Source organism: Brachycentrus maculatus, unplaced genomic scaffold (assembly GCF_059751285.1).
Source record: "Brachycentrus maculatus isolate JH-2025_06_01 unplaced genomic scaffold, ASM5975128v1 h1tg000103l, whole genome shotgun sequence".
NCBI classification, from domain to species: domain Eukaryota; kingdom Metazoa; phylum Arthropoda; class Insecta; order Trichoptera; family Brachycentridae; genus Brachycentrus; species Brachycentrus maculatus.
The window spans coordinates 178,660-202,069 of record NW_028280857.1 but is presented as its reverse complement, the minus strand read 5'-3'; the positions used below and the strand labels follow the sequence as shown (position 1 = coordinate 202,069).

The 23,410-nt window shown below is 28.6% G+C and overlaps 1 protein-coding gene across 1 annotated transcript in view; it reads left to right on the top strand.

Moving 5' to 3' along the window:
* LOC148310249 (uncharacterized) overlaps nucleotides 1-20,087 on the top strand; it is a 78,371-nt gene extending 58,284 nt beyond the window's left edge. Inside the window, exons 3-6 of the mRNA XM_088258765.1 lie at nucleotides 7,282-7,417; nucleotides 15,539-15,672; nucleotides 17,841-18,369; nucleotides 19,646-20,087. Coding sequence (XP_088114891.1) covers nucleotides 7,282-7,417; nucleotides 15,539-15,672; nucleotides 17,841-18,369; nucleotides 19,646-19,755 — 909 coding nt within the window. The 3' untranslated portion in view covers nucleotides 19,756-20,087. The remainder of the gene's footprint in view (nucleotides 1-7,281; nucleotides 7,418-15,538; nucleotides 15,673-17,840; nucleotides 18,370-19,645) is intronic.
* Nucleotides 20,088-23,410: the final 3,323 nt, after the last annotated feature.

The window sequence follows — 23,410 nt, the reverse complement described above, 5'->3', positions numbered from 1 at the left end:
AAGGATTATCGGGAGAAATTTTCAAAAGTTATCGAGAAGTCGAGTTATGGGTTGAAAATTAGATTGCCTCAAAAGACAAGGTTTTCGTTTATAGGGGAATACGACTTCTTCCTGAAAGATGGGCCAAAGTAGTCGAGAAAGAATGGCAATACTTTGAATAAATTCTTACTTTAAATAAAAAAAATATTTTCAATTCAAAATACTACAAAAAACGGCGAGAATTAATTCAACCCCCTATTACTTAAATGCATCATCAATAAGAAGAAGAAACAAGTGTAAGAATAGATTTTAGGAAAAAGTGGTATTTACGGTATTTGATAATGATGTTAAATGCATCGAAACATTTTACAATAGATTTATAAAAAAGTGGTATTTCCCAAATAAATTTAAACAAGAAATGGATATAGGATTTGAATAAGGATTTATTTGAAGGTATATGTAGCTGTTTTGCTTTCCAAGAAAACTTGGAAATTATTCAGTATAATGTTTGTAGCACAATTAGGCAGCGTCAATAATGTATTAGTTGAGAATTGTCGTTCTCATTCAGACTCACAATAATTTTTATAAATAGTGGTATTTACTGAATAAAACTTGAAAATATATATATTACCATAAAACTAGTTATTAAATAAAATATTCCATGTAGATATTATAATTATAGAACGAAAGGTTGTATTTATTGCGCAAAATACAGGTAAAAGGCATTTATTTCAATATTCCGAAATATTTACATCAAAGAATAGTCTTGCTAAGATATTCGCTACCTTTATGCATGGTTAACTTACTATGAGGGTTTTTCCAAGGTATTTATGGTCAAAGCCTTAGTATGTGATGACCAAGGAGCTCCGCCATCAAATTTAAACATCCAACCCCTTTTCCAAGCTACTGACTTTCTTAAATTCATCCTTATCCAAAATAATAGGTACCTGCACATGTCAAAAATATGTTTGCAAAACTGAGATTCACAATTTGAACACTTTAAGTTTCTGATCATAATTCGGTAAAGTAATGGCAAAACCTGTCAAATTTTTCATTTTTTAAGTTTGTTCCACAAAACGTCTTAAATAATGTATTCCATAATCTGGCAAAAGGATAAAGCTGTAGCTGAAATACTTATTTCGTTTTATTGAGATATGAATATATAAAAATACATAAAACTAATGAGTTATACAATTTATATTATCCACTGACACTTCGTGATGGAATTACATTTTTTATATATTATTGGATTAAAACCAATATTTTTAGCTTTTCCACTTTATTTTTATTTGACCAGCGACCGGGTTTCGTCGTTACCGACATCACCAGTCTGATGATGTCGGTAATGACGAAACCCGGTCGCTGGTCAAATAAAAATAAAGTTGAAAATCTAAAAATATTGGTTTTAATCTAATAATATATGAGTTATACAAGTTTGTTTTTGCTCTAAATAATTTTAAAATTCAATTTTAACTCAAACATTTGATGTTTGGATAGTTAAAAAAATAAAGTTGCTTGAAGAACCCTGAAAAAGAACATAATATAAGACTGATCACCTCGACATCGACATCATAAAATGATTTACAGTAAAGGTTCTCCAATACAATCCTATGCACCATTAAGTGCGGATATGGGAAATGTAGAGATATATTATAGAAATAAATAAATTATTAGGGTTGGCACAAGAGCTTTTTTGGTCCAAAAATTTTTTAATGAGTTTAAAAAAAACTTAACAACGATAGATTGATTATAGAGATACGACTTGTACGTATATACTTCGCTAACTGTAATATATTTTATAAAAATTAAAATCGGCGAATGTAGATGGAAATAGGAGCAGAAGAAAGCTTGGCATAATACAATAGATGCTGCCAAGAACTCACACATAAAATGACGTGTGAATTTTATGATATAAAAGCTCTCTCAAACAGGCCATTGATAGCTCCAGATGGCACACATAAAACGTCAAGAGGTTTAAAATATATGTAAGCGTTCTAAAAATTGAGCAGTATGGTTGTCAATTATAGATTTCCATCATCCCGTCATTCTGATAAAAATTACAATTATATAAAGTGATCACTTTAACCAGCCTATGTAGACCCTGTAAATAGGCAAACTTGTAGACGATATTCCTCTTCATTAATGTAAAGACATTAAAATTTAGCTAAAAAGGTTTTTTACGATTTTTTAAACATTGTCAACCCTTAATAAAAAGATTTGAATTAATGTGTATTATGTTATATATGAACGGACCTCATGCTACTTGCGTCCCGCACATAAATTGTTTCGCAATCCTGCAATCCGCGCTATACAGTCCCTAAGTCGGCAGTAAGTCTAACTCCACGGTTTGCCAAAAGGTTTAGCCGTTTCGGGTGATTTATTCTTTAAACGTTTTTATTGCACCTCCGCACGGTACTAATGCCCACCCCTGTATACAGCTTTATTGCTACCCCAAGACTTGTAATAGTGTGGGCCGAACTAACTTTCCCACTGAAACAGTCGCACTTTTAATATTTCTTTCCTCCGCCTGGAGATATACACGGCCGAGTGTTAATCTTTCATTTCAGGTTTCAGCTCATTTTTAAGTATCTGCCAAAAGCAAGGCCTAGAACATTTCAAGCTTTTTCTACTTTAAAGAAATAAGTTCTAATCTTACAAGTTGTGTCTTTGAAAACGAGTTTTCAGGATGATCGTACTGTTACATCAACAGTATATGTAGTTCTTTTGGTCAAAATAACTGTAAAAGATAAAATATCTGAAATTACTGCCTGAAATGCAGGGATAGTCATCTTTCCTTCATGTGTTTAACGACCAAAATAACACTGCTTCTATAAGATACAGTCTCCTATGCACCATTGAATTCAAAAAGGTTTATAAAGAGGCCTTCATTTTTAGTATTGTGGCATTGAAAAATGTTACAAAAATATTTTTTCTGATACTTTCAGGCTTATTAATAAATTTAATTTTTTTTTAATAAAATCTTCATTTTCAACCACTTTGATTTTATACTATTGTTCCAACTCGTTTTAATACCTCTTCGTCTCAAGTTTAATTGATATCATCACTGAAGAAGACAAGGTATTTGTTGAAACCATTGCCGTGAAATGGTACCAGTAATTAAAAACATGACTCCTCTTTTATTAATTGTTATAAAGATTATACTTATTTCGTAGTCATTTTGTAGTAATATCTATCCATTTCTGATCAAAAATTTACAAGGTAATTACCACTATTTCTATAAGAAAAAGTGGTTTTTACCAGGTTAAAAAATATTTTTTTTAAATTACATTTTTTTTTTGCTTGATAAAAAAACGTGTGCTCTTTCCAGTACTTAAAATATAACAACTATTTTTTTAATCTGTTACACGTGCCGTATATTACGTTGGCATTATGGTATATAAATATCTGAGCCTATATTCACCTATATTCTAGATTTCAATTCAAGAATGCTTCCTTATAAATTTGAATATAACCATATATATTTTCTTTGTGAACAGAAATATTAGTGTTTTTATTACATACAAAAATATTTCAATTTCATACTATTTCTGTGAGCCTAAGCTGCTCATTATTAGATACAGGTATTGAATTGAGGTAGAGTGGTAATAATTTGGTAAATTCAACAAACGAAATAATATTTTATTTATTGTTTCGGCATTAACTTTGTGGTAAGACATGTTACAATGATTAAAGAGAACACTTGTTTTTTACCACTTATAATAACATATATAGTTATTATACAGACCTAAATGATGGAAGTTTAACTTCCGTAACATGTAGTCTATAATAAAACTCAAGTAGTAAAAAAACAAGTGTTTTCATTAATCATTGAAACGAAATAATGTTTAAATTTTGTGTGGTTGTCAATAATGGGTAGAATTGGTAAAGTGATCACTTAAACCAGCCTATGACGGCCGTCAGCCCCGTAAATGCCCAGATTTCCGTATTTTTCATCTTTGATGTGATGTTAAAAAAAATGAAAATAACTCCTGTAATTGGAGATAATCCAGATTTCGCGAACAAGTATTTGGAGACACTCAAAATGTGGTAGATTCATTTTTAAATCAAGCCTGCGATATGTAGGTACAATGTGATTCTTAATGAAATAGACATCAATAATGTTTCTTTTAAAACGTTTAAGAGAATTTTTTTTTGATAACTATTTGACAATTTTTATTATTTGATAATGAAATATAAGTCATAATATTATATAATGAATAAAGAAAACACTTGTTTTTTACCACTTGAGTTTTATTATAGACTACATGTTTCAGAAGTTAAACTTCCATCATTCAGGTCTGTATAATAACTTAAATATAAAATATAAAATTGTTCTATAAATAATTATAATAAAACTCAAGTGGTAAAAAACAAGTGTTTTCTTTAATCATTGTTACATGTCTTACCACAAAGTTAATGCCGAAACAATAAATAAAAAATAATATTATATACTTATACTTATGTACATGACAATTTTTTTCGATTACTTTATAGTAAAAATCTGTAATTATATATTTTTTTAAACTATTTCTTGTTATTTTTTGTGAATATTGTGTTGGTTTTCCAATAAATAAACTTTGAAAAAAGTTAGCGTAATATCATTAACGATGAATCACTATTCTGATCATTTCGGTAATATCAAAACTCGGTCACTGGTCAAATAAAATAAACGCGGAAAATGCTGTTTATTTGTTATTTTATGTTTATACGAAATGCTCGACTCAATTTAATTAATTTGGCTTTCGTCAAAACAAAGAGGCCATAAAAATATGTTTTATTCACATTAAGCTCTAGCTGTCTATAACATGCGACGACATTTTACTGGCGGTCTTAAAGTCAGATAAATTCTTTTTTTCCCTATAAAACATTTCGCCAAATGCCTTAGCTAGGCAAAATAGTTGGATAATAAAACATTTATTTCTCTTTGTCTTATTAACTAATTGAGTCATGTATAGTGTATTGGCAAAGTTTTGAACCCTTTGTATGAACAAAAATAATAATAATAACTACAAATACAAATAAAAATGCAAATAAAATAATTATATCAATCAAAAATCTATCAGTGAAAACTGAATTGCCAGTGAATAACTGGTTCCTGGTTCTAACTCGAGAACTAGACATGAAACCAGACTAAATGACGTCGAAATGCGATCATTTAGATAAACGTGCAGCAAAACGATTTATGCTAGATATTCAAATGGTGATAAAAGGAAAGAATGTAACACTGGGATAAGCATTATCGATTAAATTGATGAAGGTATAATGAGATGATTTGGAAGTGTGGAACTAATGAGTGAGAAGAAAAGAGTGAAATAAATTTATGAATTGAATATGGAATATTAGTATTAGAAGCAAAGGAATACTAAATATAACTTGGCTTTATCAAGTATTTTAAATACTTGAAAGTGGTCAGGTCAAGAGATGGAATAATTGGGGGTATGTGTATAAAGATGCAAGAATATAATACAGTTCCACCAAGAAATGTCAGCACAAAATTTTAGTCTAATGAAATACTGTTATTTTTTTTATTCAATTTCCCAGCTAACTGTTACTGTTAGGTCAGACAATTTTTTTTTTAATACAAGTAAATAAGAAATAACATATGTAAATAAAATATAAAAATGATAGATCATGTGTTTATTAACAGTTTATAAACTAAGAAAAAAAGATGCCCATCGGCATACATGAACTCTTCCTTTTCTCCCCACTAATCCTATGAGGAAACAAAACTATCTACCTCATAGCAACATTTTCATATTTTTACTCTTCTGGCATATGTTAATAAATCGATTTATCAATTTGGTTGTACTCTATTAGTAAATCGATATTTATTCTTCGTCTTTTTCTTGGTTACACCTTGGTTACGCCCTTATGGTTTGTTTTTAAGATATGTCGATTCCCAGCTGTCAGTCCATCTCTTTGGTGGTTTGCCCAGGAGTCATCCAGCCGTACAATGCAATGTGGAAGAGTCTGGATGGTGCCATTCTCCTAACAATGGTCACACCATTGTCTTATTTTTGCCTACCTTACCTTACAAAATCTTCGATCTCACATATTTCTCTTATCCTGGTATTCCTTATTCTATCTCATAGACTCTTGTATGCTTCTTAGACTCTTCAGCGTTTTTTGTTACTGCAATACCATGATGGGTCGCTCACAAATTTTATATGCATATTTCGATATGAGTTTATAATTTTATATCTGTAAAATCGATGTAAGTAAATAAATCAAGGGTAAAACAACTAACAAAAATTTTAGCGGTCATTTTTTTTCGTACCATGGTGTACAAGTCATCCACTTTTTTTACAACACAATAACGCTTTTTAAGGATGTGAGTACATAGTCAAACACATATTCTTATTTCTGTCTCTTGTGTTTTGTACAATTGAAATAAATGAGATGGATGCATCACTCGTATTAGCGTTCAGTATTGCTGTAAAATATTGATGGTCAGTAATTTTATATATCCTAGTTTTATGACGTTTTTATTGTCAACTTAGAAATAGTCTGGCCATGTATAAATATATTATATTAGTTTTCTTCTGAGATCATTTTTCCTGAAACGTTCCAATTCTTTGATTGATAAAAAATATATTATTTATTGATATGGCATTTACCCACTTTGTGGAATGAAGTGTTGATTATTTTTAAAGTAAAATACTTGTAAATACCACGTATTGAGCTGTATTTCATTACACACGACTAGTTTCAAAAACTACAGATGTTTTTATCAACAGGTGATTACAAAAACTAACGAGTAAAACAGTATTCAGGTGAACCTAGAGGTGGGTAGGCTAATAACTAGAAGGGAAGGAGGTTAAGAAGTTGGACTTTGTTTAATGGGAACATAGACAATAATAGTGATGTATTTTTGGAACAACATATTATTTTTTAATGTTTTAAAAGAATTGTTTTCTTTATAAATTTTGTAAAGAATTTTTAAACTTTAGAAACACATAAAAATTCAAAAATTATTTAATGATAAACTGTTGTTAAATACATCACTATTATTGTCCATGTTACCATTAAACGAAGTTCAACCCCTTAATCCCCCCTCTAATTACTACCTCACACGCCTCATTATATACCCGAACAATTTTTCTGCTCGTTAGTTTTTGCAATCACCTGTTGTTGAAAACATCTGTAGTTTTTTTAACTAGTCATGTGCAATGAAATAAAACTAAATAAGCGGTATTATACAACTGTTTATTTTTTTAATAATTAATAATTATTCATCACATAAAAATAAAAATATTTTGACATTCAACAATATTACACTTTTAACCTGAGGTTTTTTTCCAGCTTTCGGCTTCCAACGATCAACGAGTGACCTTGACAGGGGTCCATCGACAGCTGGCAGGACTATACCACTGCGAAGTATCAGAAGACGCTCCTTTGTTCCATACTGAGATTCAAGTTGACAGACTGGAGATTGTTGGTAAGTATATTTTTAACTATAAAATCAATTAAAAATATTTTAAGTGTGTGCAAATACTTGTTTACAAATCTGGATTATCTCCAATTATTTTTCATATTATTTTTCACATCTTAACGAAATTGAAGAAGAATATGAAAGTCTTGGCATTTACGGGGCTTACGACCGTCAAACGCTGGTTTTAGTGATCACTTTACACACGTGTAACATTTACCAATTCTACCCATGACAACCACACTACTCTAATTCCAGCAACTTCCAACTTCAACTTATATATATATATATATATATATATATATATATATATATATATATATATATATATATATATATATATATATATATATATATATATATATATATATATATATATATATATATATATATATATATATATATATATATATATATATATATATATATATATATATATATATATATATATATATATATATATATATATATATATATATATATATATATATATATATATATATATATATATATATATATATATATATATATATATATATATATATATATATATATATATATATATATATATATATATATATATATATATATATATATATATATATATATATATATATATATATATATATATATATATATATATATATATATATATATATGTATATATAATCCATTTTTAAATGATTGTGCTTGAATCACTAAAATTTTACTAGAGACATCTATTGGTGATATGAAAGAAGCTTTTCATTGAGCAGAAACTCTCCCATTAGTACCTATGTGAGGCCCTAATAATAGGTTATAATCATATACATGAGAAACGCTGGAAAACATGCTTTGCTTCCATACTTGGAATAAGGATTGGAACCAGGACTCCATTATACACTACTAGTGTATCTTTCGCTGATAATTTGCTTTAACTGATTTCAGTGCAACATTTGTTCATATTTCAATTTAAATTATTCAACTCATATCTTGTATTTTAAATGCATTGATAACATTGTGGTACGGTAATATAACACTCACCTTATCACTCATCATTCACTTTGTGTAATACCACTTAAAAACACTTCTTTATGACTACCGGTTTTGGAATAATCATTCCATCATCAGGTCAAATGAAGACTCACATGTAGTCTACATTTGATCTGATTATGTAATGATTCTTCCGAAACCGTTTAGATGTATAAATGATGTCTACATTTGACCTGATTTTGGAATGATATTATGTTTTTAAGTGGCATTATACAAAGTGAACGATGAATGATAAGTAAAGTGTCCTTTAACTCATATAACACTCATTCTCTGTACAAACTCCTTTCTTCAATAACAAGATATATATTTGTTCCCCGGGTGTAATATTTCTTCCTTCCCAACCACCTTTCCGTATCCAAACTGTCTAAACTTTTGACGGACATTTACACTCATAAAACAAATTAAAGCTCTAAATTCATGCTGTTGTTCTCAATTTCACTTTTATTGTTGAAGTTTTGTGTTGTTTTCCTCCATTCCTGTCATTATTTTGATTTATTTGCTTCACCTTCGTACTATTTCACCCACGCACAGTCCTTGACCAAATTTATGTAAATAAAGATGCAAATTTTCGTTTGACGAATATCGTAAATCTCCTCAAGAAGTTAAATGATTGATTTGAGGTTTTGAATATTTTTGTTTTGTATTTTTAACTATTTATTAATACAACCAGTGTCAGGTTGTGGTCTCATGGGCCGCGGACTCTTGAGCCAGAGTTTCTAGGTTCGAAACCACTCTACAGCCATTTGATACCTATTTTTAATAATGAGCCACTTAGGCACAAAAAAATAGTATGAAATTGAAATACTTTTGTTAATAATAATAAAAAAACATACTTTTAGATTTCTTTTTAATTAAATTAAATTAAATTACTTTTTTAATAGAATGTACGTTAATTAAAAATCTCCAAATATCCTCATCAATTATTCTACATGTTAAATAAAAATCTGACTCAAATAAGCTGTGTATAGTCCCGAGAACTGAGATGCAAAAAAGGTATCAATCAAAGTATTCAAACAAATTCTGTAATTTGAGAAGAGTGCTCAAATAGTGTAATCGTGATTCTTTGGTCGGAGACTGTATCTCGTAACGCTAACCAGGAAATAATTTGTTTTGACAAATTCATATACGCTTAAGTATTCATTAAAGTTAAATGTACTTATTATGCTCGTATATTGCAATTTATTAAATTTAAAAAAAAATTACGACTCACACATTTTCCAAATTAAAAATATGGAGTTTTACAAAAACGCGTCAAAAATCTAAGTCAATTACAACCTTCTTAAAATCCAGTTTATCATGACATTTAATTTCAGGGCTTGTATTTTTTTGTTTCAAAAAATGTTTATTTTAACAAGAACGATTGTTTGTAATAACTGTGTATTCGTATTTTGAAAATAATAACATTTACAATAAAAAAAACTATTTCAAACGTTAAGTGTAATTTTCTATTACCTCGGTTTATTTTTCGTTTTTTATTTATATTTGTTATAAAATAACTATCAAGCTTACTGTGGAAAAGATACGCATTTTAGTTTTATGATATAAAATGTCAGTACAGAATGTAAAATTGTATTATATTTTTTTAAATACCCTTAAAAAGTCGAATTTTTAACATAACATTTTAGAAAAAAGTTGTATTTGTCAAGTAAAAAGTATTATTTTTTGATATCTCATCAAAGATGATGAAGAATATGGAAGTCTGGACATTTACGGGGCTGAAGACCGTCATAGGCTTATCTTCATCTTTGATGAGATGTCAAAAAAATTATATGAAAAACAACTCCTTTAATTGGAGAAAATCCAGATTTGTGAACAAGTATTTGGACATACTCAAAATGTTGTAAGTAAAAAGTAATTTTCATATTTTATTCCTATTTATTATTTAATGATTTAAATGTTGGTTTACTAAATAAATAATGATCATTTCACTCGTTGTTCATATAAATTATTCGGGTTTGATTTAAATGATATACTTGTTGACACATTTCCCGACGTGAACGTTGATTCACACATACGCAATTTATAATAAAAGCAACACCATTTCCTTCCTACAGATATTTCGAGCTTTATTATCATTCGACAAACCTTAATTTATTATTTAAGAACTTAAACTAGTTGAATATTTAGTTCTCTTCCTCACTCATTTGGTTAGAAAGTGACATGACTTGAGGATAAGAGAAAGCTTGTATTTTAGAGCTTTGAAACAGAGTAGAAAAGCTTTGTCACATGTTTAATAACATTCGACAATGACCATTGTAGGTGCTTTAATTAAATATATTTAGTTAGTATCCCACTAGCCACCCGGCTATTGAGATCACGTGGAATCATTTTTCAAAAAAATGTTTGTTTCCTTTACATATTTAACATAAATATACGTATCCATCCCTAAGGATGTCAAGGTACTTATCAAAATCAGTTGGAATAAAAGTGCATTAAATAATAGCTGTAAAAAAATTGTGTTTTATTTATTTGATAATATGCATTCAATTGATTCTCAAAATATATTCAATTCAAATTATGTATATAATATTGTTTGTTTTCTTCGTTTTGTTCGAGTTATTTCGTTTTCAAGGCCTTTTTCGTCATTTCAATAGCATCATACAGGTTGTAGATTCAGGCACGTATTCATCCCTTAAGAAGTCAAGGTGAATGTGAAAACCGGTTTAAATAATATATACTAGTAAAAATTAACGTGGTTTATTAAGCAAGTAATCTATTTATTTGATAATATTCATAAAATTGTTGCTCAAAATACACAAATTACATATATAAATTACAATATTTTCTTCGGACTTTCGATACTTCATTATCAAGGGTTTTATTTTTATTTTTTAAATTTTTAAGTTGTAGATTCAGGCACGTATCCATCCCTGAAAAAGACAAAATACTTGTCAAAAAAAGTTTAAAATAATACTATAAAAAATATAAGTGTTGATAGTACGTTTGTATTTTATTTATTTGATAATGTTCATAAAAGTGTTGATAATGTTCATTAAATACTTGCTCACAAATCTAATTTGTGCCTAAGTATTTTGACAAACATAAAATGTTGTTAATAAAATAACCGGTCAAATTATAAGCTGCATAAAAATTTAAAATATTTTTTTTCAAAAATTTAAGTGGTGAAAACAATGTTTGTGTTTTATTCATTTGATAATATTCATAAAATTGTTGCTCAAAATATATAAATTACAACATTTCGTTTGCTTCTTTTGTTCTTAGGTACTTCATTTTAAAGGTCTCTTTCCTTAACAATTGCGATCTTTTGTCGCATTTTTATACGCCTGATTTATTTTCGGACGCCTCCGTATAATGTCGGCTGACGTACACAACAATAGGAATGCCGAGACAATACAAAGAAGCCAGTCCTTCCGATAGAGTCCTTTGATCGAAGCCCGACCAGGAGTCGGTCTTGATTTTGACATTTATACCCAATAAACAATTGATTTTGTTATTATTTCTGAAAAGGTTTCAAATAAAATACCGTGCTTTCAGTTAAGCAAAAAGCTAAGTAAAAAAACATAATTCTATCATTTTTCGGAGTAAAAGAAATGATTTTATACAGGTAATATTATCAAGATTTTCATTGATTTTTAGCATTAATTTTTCTTGGTAAATACCACTTTTTCTTAAAAATCTATCGTGACACGTGTTTAAATACATTCTGCATCATTTTTAAAGAATACATATGAAATAGTTAAATATTCATAATAAATCAATTCTATCGTTTTTATGAATAAACGATATCATTTTAGACAGGTAATATTATCAAGATTTTCATTGATTTTAAGTATTAATTTTCCTTAATAAATACCACTTTTTCTTAAAAATCTATCGTGACATGTGTTTAAATATATTCTGCGTCATTTTTAAAGAATCTATTTTAAAAAGTAAAATATGCATAATAAAACAATTCTATCGTTTTTATGAATAAACGAAGTCATTTTAGACAGGTAATATTATCAAGATTTTTATTGAATTAAAATTTATTTTTTACTCAGGAAATACCACTATTACTTAAAATGTATTGCAACACTTGTTTAAATGCATTCTACAAATACCGTATATGGTATAGTAAAAAATTTAAAAAAAAAACTTAATTCTATCAAATTGATGAACAAACGAAACCATTTTAGTTAGATGATATCAAGAATTCCATTGATTACTTATTTAATTTTTACTAAGAAAATACCACTATTACTTAAAATCTATTGCGACACATGTTTAAATACATTCTGCGTCATTTTCAAATACTGTATATGGAATAGTAAAATATGTTTAATAAAACATAATTCTATCGTTTTTATAAACAAACAAAATCATTTTAGGTGTGTACGTTGTTTAAATATGATACGGAATGCATCGAAACATCTGTCACAATAGATTTTAAAACAAGAAAAAGTGGTATTTATCAAGAAAGAAATATATTAAAAAGTTATATATTACCACAAAGTGACTGTCGAATTAACGAATGCAATTATCATTAATAACTCAACAACGACGACAAATATATTTTTTAAAGAAATAACCCCCTTGTCTTAGTAGTAATATGGTATTTCTAATAGTTTGAGTGTTTCCAAAACTTGTTTATAAACCTGATTGTCCACACATATTTGGATACAATCAAAATGCTGTGAATAAAATAATTGGTAAAATTACGAGTTCCATAAAAATTGTAAATCAGGCCTTCAGGTGTTTCCCAGTATATAAAATAATCTAGTAAAAATCTTGCATACATCCAAATAAAAGGATCTCTGCTTAATCAAAGCTTTGCCAATCCAACCATACATGGATGGCTCTTAAGAACTCACATATACGGTGTCATGAGATTAATAATATATTTTATTATTACGAGTTCAAAAAATTGAGAAGTGTGGTTGTCTGGATTATCTTGTTTAACTAATGTTTTTTGAATTTTTATTAATATTATAGGGATACCAAATAGAACATGTTTTAGAAAGTTAATATAAAAAGTTAACTGTATAATAATAATAATAAAACCCTTATCCGCACCCCAATGGTGCATAGGGCACTGTGTCATATAAACGCAGTGTTATCTTGATCGTTTACACATAAAGGAAAGGTGATCAGCCCTCCGCTTCAGGTACCAGTCCATGATAATATTGAATAAATATTACAGTAAAAAAATCACTTATATTTATTATACCCCCCCCTTGGAAATCGAACCCGGGACCTCCAGAACGATAGCCGAGCGTGCTGACCATTACACTACGGAGGCGGACACTGTATAGTATGGGTATATTCTATGAAGGAAGTTTTGAACTGCAAAATGTTTGTATTTTCACCTATTGATGAGAATATGTTTAGTTCTAGAAACTAGGCTTGTTTACATTAATAAAAAAGTGGCCTCATTATGCAATTTATTTTTCTTGAAATTTATAACTCAAGAATTTCAATAAAAATTCTTCGTTTTCCCAAGCTGAAATAAGTCATGTTAACAATAGTCAATAGTTGAAGTCGGTTAGGTAAAGGTTTAACAATGACAGTGATTGAGGGTCCTTTAATCGATTTCGCCCGACCTTACTCAAATTAACTTGTAAACTAACAGAATATTACGAATAATTTTTTTTTTGTATATTATTCAATCTCATTTAAATATCTTTTATTTTATTAAGCATTTGTAATCTCGTAATTTTATTTTTAAATATATTTTTTCAGCGTTCAAAATTGGTATAAAATAAAAAAAATGTATTCTTCTTTCAAACAAATTTTATTATGTAAATATAATAAAATATAAACTTTTTAGTTTTTTCCACATTTATTTTATTTGACCGATGACCAGGTTTCATCGTTACCGATGTCATCAGACTGGTAGGAGACTAGACAAAATTGTTTGTTATATATACAACAAATATGTTTTTTTTCATCAGAAAAAAAATCATTTCAGTTATGTGAATTCAATGAGCGAACTTCAATATTTTCTTGAATGTTTTTCGCAGATACTTTGTGGCACATTTAATTAACTTTATAAAATAAAACAACTTTGTTTTAACCACTTTTTGTTGGCACACTTTTTCCAACCGAATAAGTGTAGTTATCTATAACCTAACTATGAGTATTTTAATGTTTTAGGATTAGCACATAAACCCTGATGATGACAAGGTTCTTGTCGAAACTGGTTGGAATAATTGAACCAATAAAAAGTGGTTAAAACAAAGCTGTTTTATTTTATAAATTTTAATAATAATTACATAAAAAAATTAAGGGTTTTTATATGATAACGTAAGGGAAAATAAATTTTGAATGTAAATTTAAATGATACATGGGTGAATTTTGAACAGATTGTTAACAATTTCTTGTACTGCATATTTGTATCATGAGTTCTCTGAAATACAAAATTACAATACAATTATATAGTTTTAATCTTATTTTACAAAATGTAGTTCCACCAAGAAACTTCAGTACAAAACCATATTAAAAATTATATAATTAAAGAGTTTCTGATCAATAAAAAGCTTATTTTCATCTCACCAAAAGATGTTTCTAGTGAAGTTCTAGTGATTCAAGAACAATATTTCGAAATTGGATCATATTACATAAACGCTAGTACATACTGTATTATTGGAGTCAATATAATGTTATATTTTCTTCACAACATTTTGAGTGTGTCCAAATACTTCAATAATCTTGTTAACAAGTATTTTACATCGAAAAGATGTACCATGTCAAGAAAATGATTTATACATCTAGGAGATCTATAAATTTGAGTTGTGTGGTTGTCAATCACGGGTAGAATGATGAATGTTGCACTTGTGTAAAGTGATCACCTTACCAGCCTATAACAGGTCACAAGCCCTGTAAATAACCAGATTTCCATATTCTTCTTCATCTGTGTTGAAATGTCAAAGTTATATTTTTTATAAGACATCACCTAATCAGCCTATAACAGGTCACAAGCCCTGTAAATACCACGATTGCCATGTTCTTCTTCATCTGTGTTGAGATGTCAAAATTATATTTTTTGTTCAGACATCACCTAATCAGCCTACAACAGGTCACAAGCCCTGTAAATACCCAGATTTCCATATTCTTCTTCATCTGTTTTGTCGAAATGTTCAAATTATATTTTTTGTTTAGACGTACCGGAGTCGCATCCAGAACTGACTGTCGACCGACTAAGGTTCTCTCCCGGCGAAAGTATAAGGGCTAATTGCTCTTCTCCCATGAGCTACCCTGCTACGAACCTTACGTGGTACATCAACGATGATATTGTAAGTATTTATTTGTAAGACAAATACTGCCGGTACGTGGAATATTGTGGATGAATATCATCGTTGAACACAAACTGGACAAAAATATCTAAATCCTTTAGTTCACAACCTTGATACTCGATTTACACACAACGAAGGTTTGATAGTCCCAAGAATTAACAATAAATATGGGAGTCAAACACTGCAATATATCGTGCCATTTTTAATTTGTTGCCGACGGATGTTGGAGGTCAAAATAAAATATGGAGCAAAGGCAAAATAAAGGAATGGGTAAATGGTCAACAGTTAATTTTATGAAAATTATAAAATGTATATATTCTTAATTTTTCTCTCTTTTTGTGTGTAGGGTAAAATGGTTAAAAATAATAAAAAATGTATTAAAAAAGAACTCCACCGTCAAGACACACAAAGTGGCTTGGCTTGGTGGGTCTCTGCAAAATATATATGTTAAAATGTGTTAAAAATTGCGATTTAAATAAATGGATACAATTTACGTGTATAAAAAAGCGCTATTTGTGATAAATCACCTAAAAGGCGCTTGACAATTTACAATTTACGTATATAATTTATTTAAAGTAGAAGGCTTAATTTTTTTAAAGGTTTAACTTTGATTTTTAAAAGGATTTTACGAACCCTTAATAAACTATGTTTTTTTAAGTATTTCGTAATCTTACATATTTTTAAATGTATAACTATGATTAAACACAGGGTTTTGCGAAGCCTGAATATAATCATATTTTATAATACTTTATTAGTGTTTTTATCGAATAAATTATATATGCTTTGGAAATTTCTGGTTTATTTGAAACTCAAAAAATGTACTATGACACTTGCTTTGAGAACATTACTACATGTCGCTCACTCCTTTCAACAACGTCATATACCAAAAATCGTCCATTTTCAATTGTGCATGGCTTAGGAATGTCCATAAAAGTACTATATCCCAGCAAAGCGGCATATTTTTTAACTTAATGTTTACCCGCTACAGGGCAGAAAGTGTTATTTTTGCATTTTGAAGAAAAGGTATTGATTTTTTTTTACATATACTAAATATTTTTCAAATGGAGAAAAAATTGTCAGGTTTTACCTAAAAAGATCTGTTGTACACTAAAAAGTTCAATAAGTGGCCTGATAATTATTTTGATATATTTTATTATATTTTTATCTTTAAAACCGATCTCCTAAAAAATCATTTTTTTTTTTATATATGACGTTGTTGAAAGGAGTGAGCGATGTGTTTTAAAATGGTGCTAAATGTATCGAAACACGTGTCAAAGTATATTTTAGGAAAAATTGATAATTACGAAGTATTAATGGATTAAATATAACCACTTAGCTACTGCCAAATCAATTAATTTCTCAGAACCGATTATTTTGTTATTTTAACGAGGTAGATTAATTCAAGAACAGAGTATAAGGTATCGCAGTTTGAAAACATGAGTTCTCATTTTTTAAACTTTTAATAATGAGACACGCATTTGAGACTATTATTTCAACGTTCAATGACGAGGAGTAGTTATATTTACTACACAAAGTTACATCATATTTATCAAAACCATACATGAGATATTTCTCTGATTGTAGTACTAATGATGCACCGTACTAAAATAATTATTATTAACGTTAAGTCGACTTCGCAGAAGTAACATTCAACGAATTATAACTAATGACTGTCAAACAATTGTTTCGAAAGAAGTACTTAGAAATGCATTTGAGAATTACTCACATTTATCACAAAAAGCAAAATTCACAATTAACACACTTTATGGAAACGTTCATAGAACCACAAGGTACAAAACATGAAAACACATCAAACAATCTAATATTGACCTATTTTGCTCAAAGAAGCTTTGATTATTATAAAATAAAATTTTACAACCTGCTTTCATTATCTAAAAAGTCATTTAATAACGAAACTTTATACAAAAGAGCTTTTCATAAATTGATAATGGATGTGGGTAGATCAAAAATAGATTGTATCATTCGGCCTTGTTTTATTTGATTGCTTTTGAAAAACAATTTACTTTTCACATAATTTTGTAAATTTGTATTGTAAAATGTGCCTTCGGTATGAGAAAACCTAATGAGCGCACATTTTTTTTAATTGTAATTTTTATATTGTGTTTGATGAAAAATAAAGAAATTAATAAAATAATATATTTTCATAGGTGCATCAAACACAAACAACAATTTTTCCTCCCAATCCAGACCTATGGGAGCCTAGTTCATCGTTCAGTGGCATAGAGATCACAACGCAAGAGGAAGTTCAGCATCCAAAGTACCAAGTCGGAGGAAGCCAGCGAGAGATCAGTTCATCTCAACTAAAAATACCGAGCCCAAACCCAGAGATCTCTGTATACACAGCCTTCTCTACATTTCAAAGTAACCAGCAGAGCAAGAAACCTATAGAAAAAGATCCTTTCAAATACAGCGACTGGAAGCAGGATGGAACAGGATTTAGGGATGAAGTTAAGGATGTTTCTAAGCAAATTGAACAAGGATATCGAGAATATCCTTTGAGGGCAAATGCAGTTCCTGTGAAGATAACGAGAGTCAAAATGCCGGCAGAGTTTGGACATATGTTGCGGTTGAGATGTGAGGCAACGATATATGACGTGTACAAGGCAAGCAGTGACGTTATAAACGTTAGAGAAGAGACTCCTCATATCGCGTTAGTGATGGGACAAAGCTCTGCAGGTAAGCTTTTTTTTTAGTTTTGACTCATTTGAGAGTTATTTTCACTCTTATGAACAAAATACATCGTAATAACGTTAATAAATATAAAGAGAAAGAAAAAAAAACGAAAAATAAAAATAATTTAACTGAAATTAAGGAAAATGTAAAATAAATTATTCGATAAACAGTAATTAAATCACATGGGGATTTTGATATGTTCTACTCGTTATTGTCAGCGCTGAAATTGCCTACATTGTAACTCAACATTTATATCGTGGTGTGTCCCTAGTTTCATATAATTTGTCATTGACTTGAGCTTTGATCTTTCCCATTTCCCCTTTTCCCCTTTTCCCCTTTTCCCCTTTTCCTCTTTTCCCTTTTCCCCTTTTCCTCCCAACCGTTCTTCTTCCAGGTATTTTCACAAATTTACAAATGTGGATATCTGTAATGGGAATAGTTGAAGTACTTATTTTGTGTATACGTAACTTATTTATGTGAATGACTTAATGTAACTATTCTAATACCCAAAACAAAAAGATTAAAATTTAGTCTAAAAAAAATATTGTTGCCTTTAATGTAACTGTGAAATATGGATTATATGTATGTTTATAGCCAACGTCCGCTTCCGTAGTGTAATGGTCAGCACGCTCGGCTACCCTTCTGGAAGTCCCAGGTTCGATTCCCAGGGGGGTCAAATAAATATAAGTGATTTTTTCACTCTATTTTTTATTCCATATAACCCTGGACTGGTACCTGAAGTGGAGGGTTGATCACCTTTCCTTCATGTGTTAACGATCAAGATAACACTGCGTTTGTATGATGCAGTGCCCTATGCACCATTGGGGTGCGGATAAGGGTTTGAATGAATGAAAAAAATATAGTCAAATTTTCTGTAAAAACATGATTATTATGTACTTGTTTTAAAGGAAAATACTAAAGAATCGCAAAAATCGATGTTGAAAGTATTATACACACATACATAATAAATAAATACTTTGAAGAAACATGTCGTTAAAAAAAATTCATCATTTTTGCTTCTGATGTATTATTTTGTTTGTCTTTTTTTAAGGACAATGTAAGCAAAATCAACTGATAAAGGTAAAATTATTTTTAAAAATACAAAGCAACAATTTTAGGGGGAATTCACTGTAAAGTGAAATTTACTTTAACTAACATTCAATATAGATCGACAAACAATTTAAAAATGCAAATAAAAAAAATCTAATTTAACTTGTAATCCACCTGAAGTCCAATTACTGAAATTAAATTACTAATTCACGTTTTTTTTTTCCTTCAGGAAATTCAGCGAACATCTCTCGAATTGGAGTAGTCATCTGCAGTTTACTGCTCGCTGGAATAAATGACACCCTTTACACAGTGTGGAAAGCTCTGTTATCAGGAAGATGAAATCTAACCCAAGTATTTTAGGATTAGTTTAATAAAAATACATAATTTTTGAGTACTTTAATATTGTTAAATTGTAAACATGTATTATATATTATTATTCTCACTAACATCGTAATATGATAAAAAATAATCACATTTAAGTATTAAAAACAAACAAAATATGGTGCCAATTTATTTTATTATTATGTTTTTCTTAATGTTTTTTTTAATTATTATTTTTTTATTTCTGCAAGTGTTTTTTATTACGATAATGTCTGTAAATTTAAATGTGTTTATCTGTGTCATAATCAATATAACTGAATTTAAATCGATAAAATCTATTAAAAAATATGAACGCTCAATATTAGTAAATAAAATATTTTAAACCGATTTTTCTAGATTTTTTAAAATATTTTTTTTAAACACATATAATATTATATTATAACATCTGATTTTCAAAATAGTTATTTTCTGTTAACCATTATTTTTAGTTACATATAATTTAACTATTGATACAAATAAACAAAAATTTTATCAATGTTTTAGGAATATTAATTATGTACCTAGTACAAGATTTTAAAAATATGATAGAAATTTTTTTTTTTTCATTGTTAATCTTTGACATGTATTTATTACTTTTCAATTCTGCTACTGTAAATATTTGCATACTTAATTGTACTAAAATGGTGATACGTTTGTTCGGCGATATTTTATTTACAACATGTTGAATGTATCCAAATACTTGTTCACGGATCGGGATTATCTTCAATTATAGAATAAAAGAGTTTCTGCTTGATGAAAAGCTTCTTTTCGTGTCACTGATAGATGTCCCTAGCTAAGTTCTAGTGATCCAAGAACAATGTTTCGAAATTGGATCATATATAAAGAACTTCTAAGAATTTGATTAGTGTGGATGCAGTTGTCAATAATGGGTGGAATTGATGAATGTTACACGTGTGTAAAGTGATCACTTAAACCAGCCTGTGACGGTCATCAGCCCCGTAAATGCCCAGACTTCCTAATTGTTCATATTTGATGAGATGTCAAAAAATATGAAAATAACTCCTGTAATTGGAGATAATCCAGATTTTGTGAACAAGTATTTGGACACACTCAAAATTTTGTTAATTCATTTTTAAATCGAGCCTGCGATATGTAGGTACCATTTTCTTCTTCATCTTTGATGAGATGTAAAAAAATAAAATATGTTTTTTTTTTCATTTTGTCGTTAGTATGGCTAATTTATATAATTATAATCTCATTTAAAAATAAAATTTGTTAAACATTTATTAAAGATCTATTACCAGTGTGAATTTTACAGGAAATAACGGTTATTATTACTAAATCTCGAAACAGATATAGTAAAAGACGAGTTATGGTTCTAAAGTGGTGACCAGGACTTCTGGTTCTGGGATCCATGGTTCAATGTCACAGCATCTCTGCAATATGTCTCTAATAAAAAAAATAGGCATGCTTAGTTGAAAAAAGATAAAAAAAATATATGTTTGTATGTGTTATGAGAAAATTTACTTTTTTCTTAATAACAAAAAAAATTGAACACTAAAATAAATTAAATTCATCATTTTGGCTGAAATCAATTACATTTACTTTTTTAAAGATAAAATAATTTCATTAATTGATTCGGCAGTCACTTTGGTAAAATCTATCCATTTTTTATTAATGTTTTACTTAGTAAATACCACTATTTCTTCAAATCTACTGTGACACGTGTTTCGATGCATTCCGCATCATTTTCAAAGACCATATATACGGTGTTTGAAAATGATGGGGAATGCATCGAAACACGTGTCACAGTAGATTTTAAGAAATAGTGGTATTTACTAAGTAAAACATTAATTAAAAATTAAATATTTTATATTTACATCCTAGGCGTGTCAATTTATGTTAAAATGCAAACGTTGAAAATATTCCTGAATATAGTAAAAATATAATTATATGTTTGAACATGCAAAAAATAAAAGTATTACATTTAATCAGTTAATTTATTAACAAAATATTGAGTGTGTCCAAATACTTGTTCACAAATCTGGATTATTTCCAATTAGAAGAATTACTTTATTTTTTAACATCTCATCAAAGATGAAAAAGAATATGGAAGTCTGGGCACTTACGGACACACTCAAAATGTTGTAAATAAATTAACTGGTCAAATTATAAGCTTAAATATTAAAAATGTAAATTAAATATTTAATCAGTTGACAATCTTTTGAATAGATGTAATATTTTTGGTGATATGTTACAATTTCAACAATATACTTGTTTTTACTTTATTTTACAACAACTTGACTTCATAGAATTTCATGTCACAAGCTATACCAAAAAGTTACAGGAATTACTGATATTTTGACGTTTATTTCCATAAATGTGCATTTTTATTCACGAGTATAAGAAATAGAAATATTTATTTTATATTAACTTAATAAAAAAATCTTTCTTCTCACGCAAAAAAGCTTTTAATGTCAAGCAAATGGAATAACAAAGTATAAATATTTAATATTAAAAAATGTTTATTACAAGAACACAAGTTGTTTTCAATTTAAAGATAATAATATGCTCTCACTTAATATAATATTATTGAAGTATTTATATAATTTATATTTGAAGCACTAACTTTGTGAATTTCCATTTTATAATTAAAATGTAAAGTTGTTTTAAAATATTATTTTTTGACATCTCATCAAAGATGAAGAAGAATATGGAAGTCTGGGCATTTACGGGGCTTACGACCGTCATAGGCTGGTTTAAGTGATCACTTTACACACGTGTAACATTCACCAATTCTACCCATTATCGACAACCACACTACTCAAATTCTTGGAAGTTCTATATATATGAACCAATTTAGAAACCTTGTTCATGAATCACTAGAACTTCACTAGAGACATCTATTGGTGAGATGTAAAGAAGCTTTTTATTAAGCAGAAACTCTTATATTAGTATGTGAGATCCGAATCCTGGATTATAATCACACACATGAGAAACGCCAGAAAATACCATTTTCATTTTTATTATTAAGCTTATAATTTGACCAGACAATTTATTTTTATAATCCAGGATTCGGATCTCACATACTAATATAAGAGTTTCTGCTTAATAAAAAGCTTCTTTACATCTCACCAATAGATGTCTCTAGTGAAGTTCTAGTGATTCATGAACAAGGTTTCTAAATTGGTTCATATATATAGAACTTCCAAGAATTTGAGTAGTGTGGTTGTCGATAATGGGTAGAATTGGTGAATGTTACACGTGTGTAAAGTGATCACTTAAACCAGCCTATGACGGTCGTAAGCCCCGTAAATGCCCAGACTTCCATATTCTTCTTCATCTTTGATGAGATGTCATAAAATAATATGAAAATAACTCCTGTAATTGGAGATAATCCAGATTTTGTGAACAAGTATTTGGACACACTCAAAATGTTGTTTTAAAATCACTTGAAATATTTCATAATAACTAAATTATACTGTCTACCGGTTTCGAAGCTAACCGCTTCTTTATCAAGATAGTATTTATCAGTCTTGATAAAGAAGCAGTTAGCTTCGAAACCGGTAAACATTATAATTAAGTTATAATTAAATATTTGTAGTGATTGTAAAACAAAGTAACATTTTAATTATGAAGTATTTATGTTTGTTTATTTACTTGTTATTGAAAC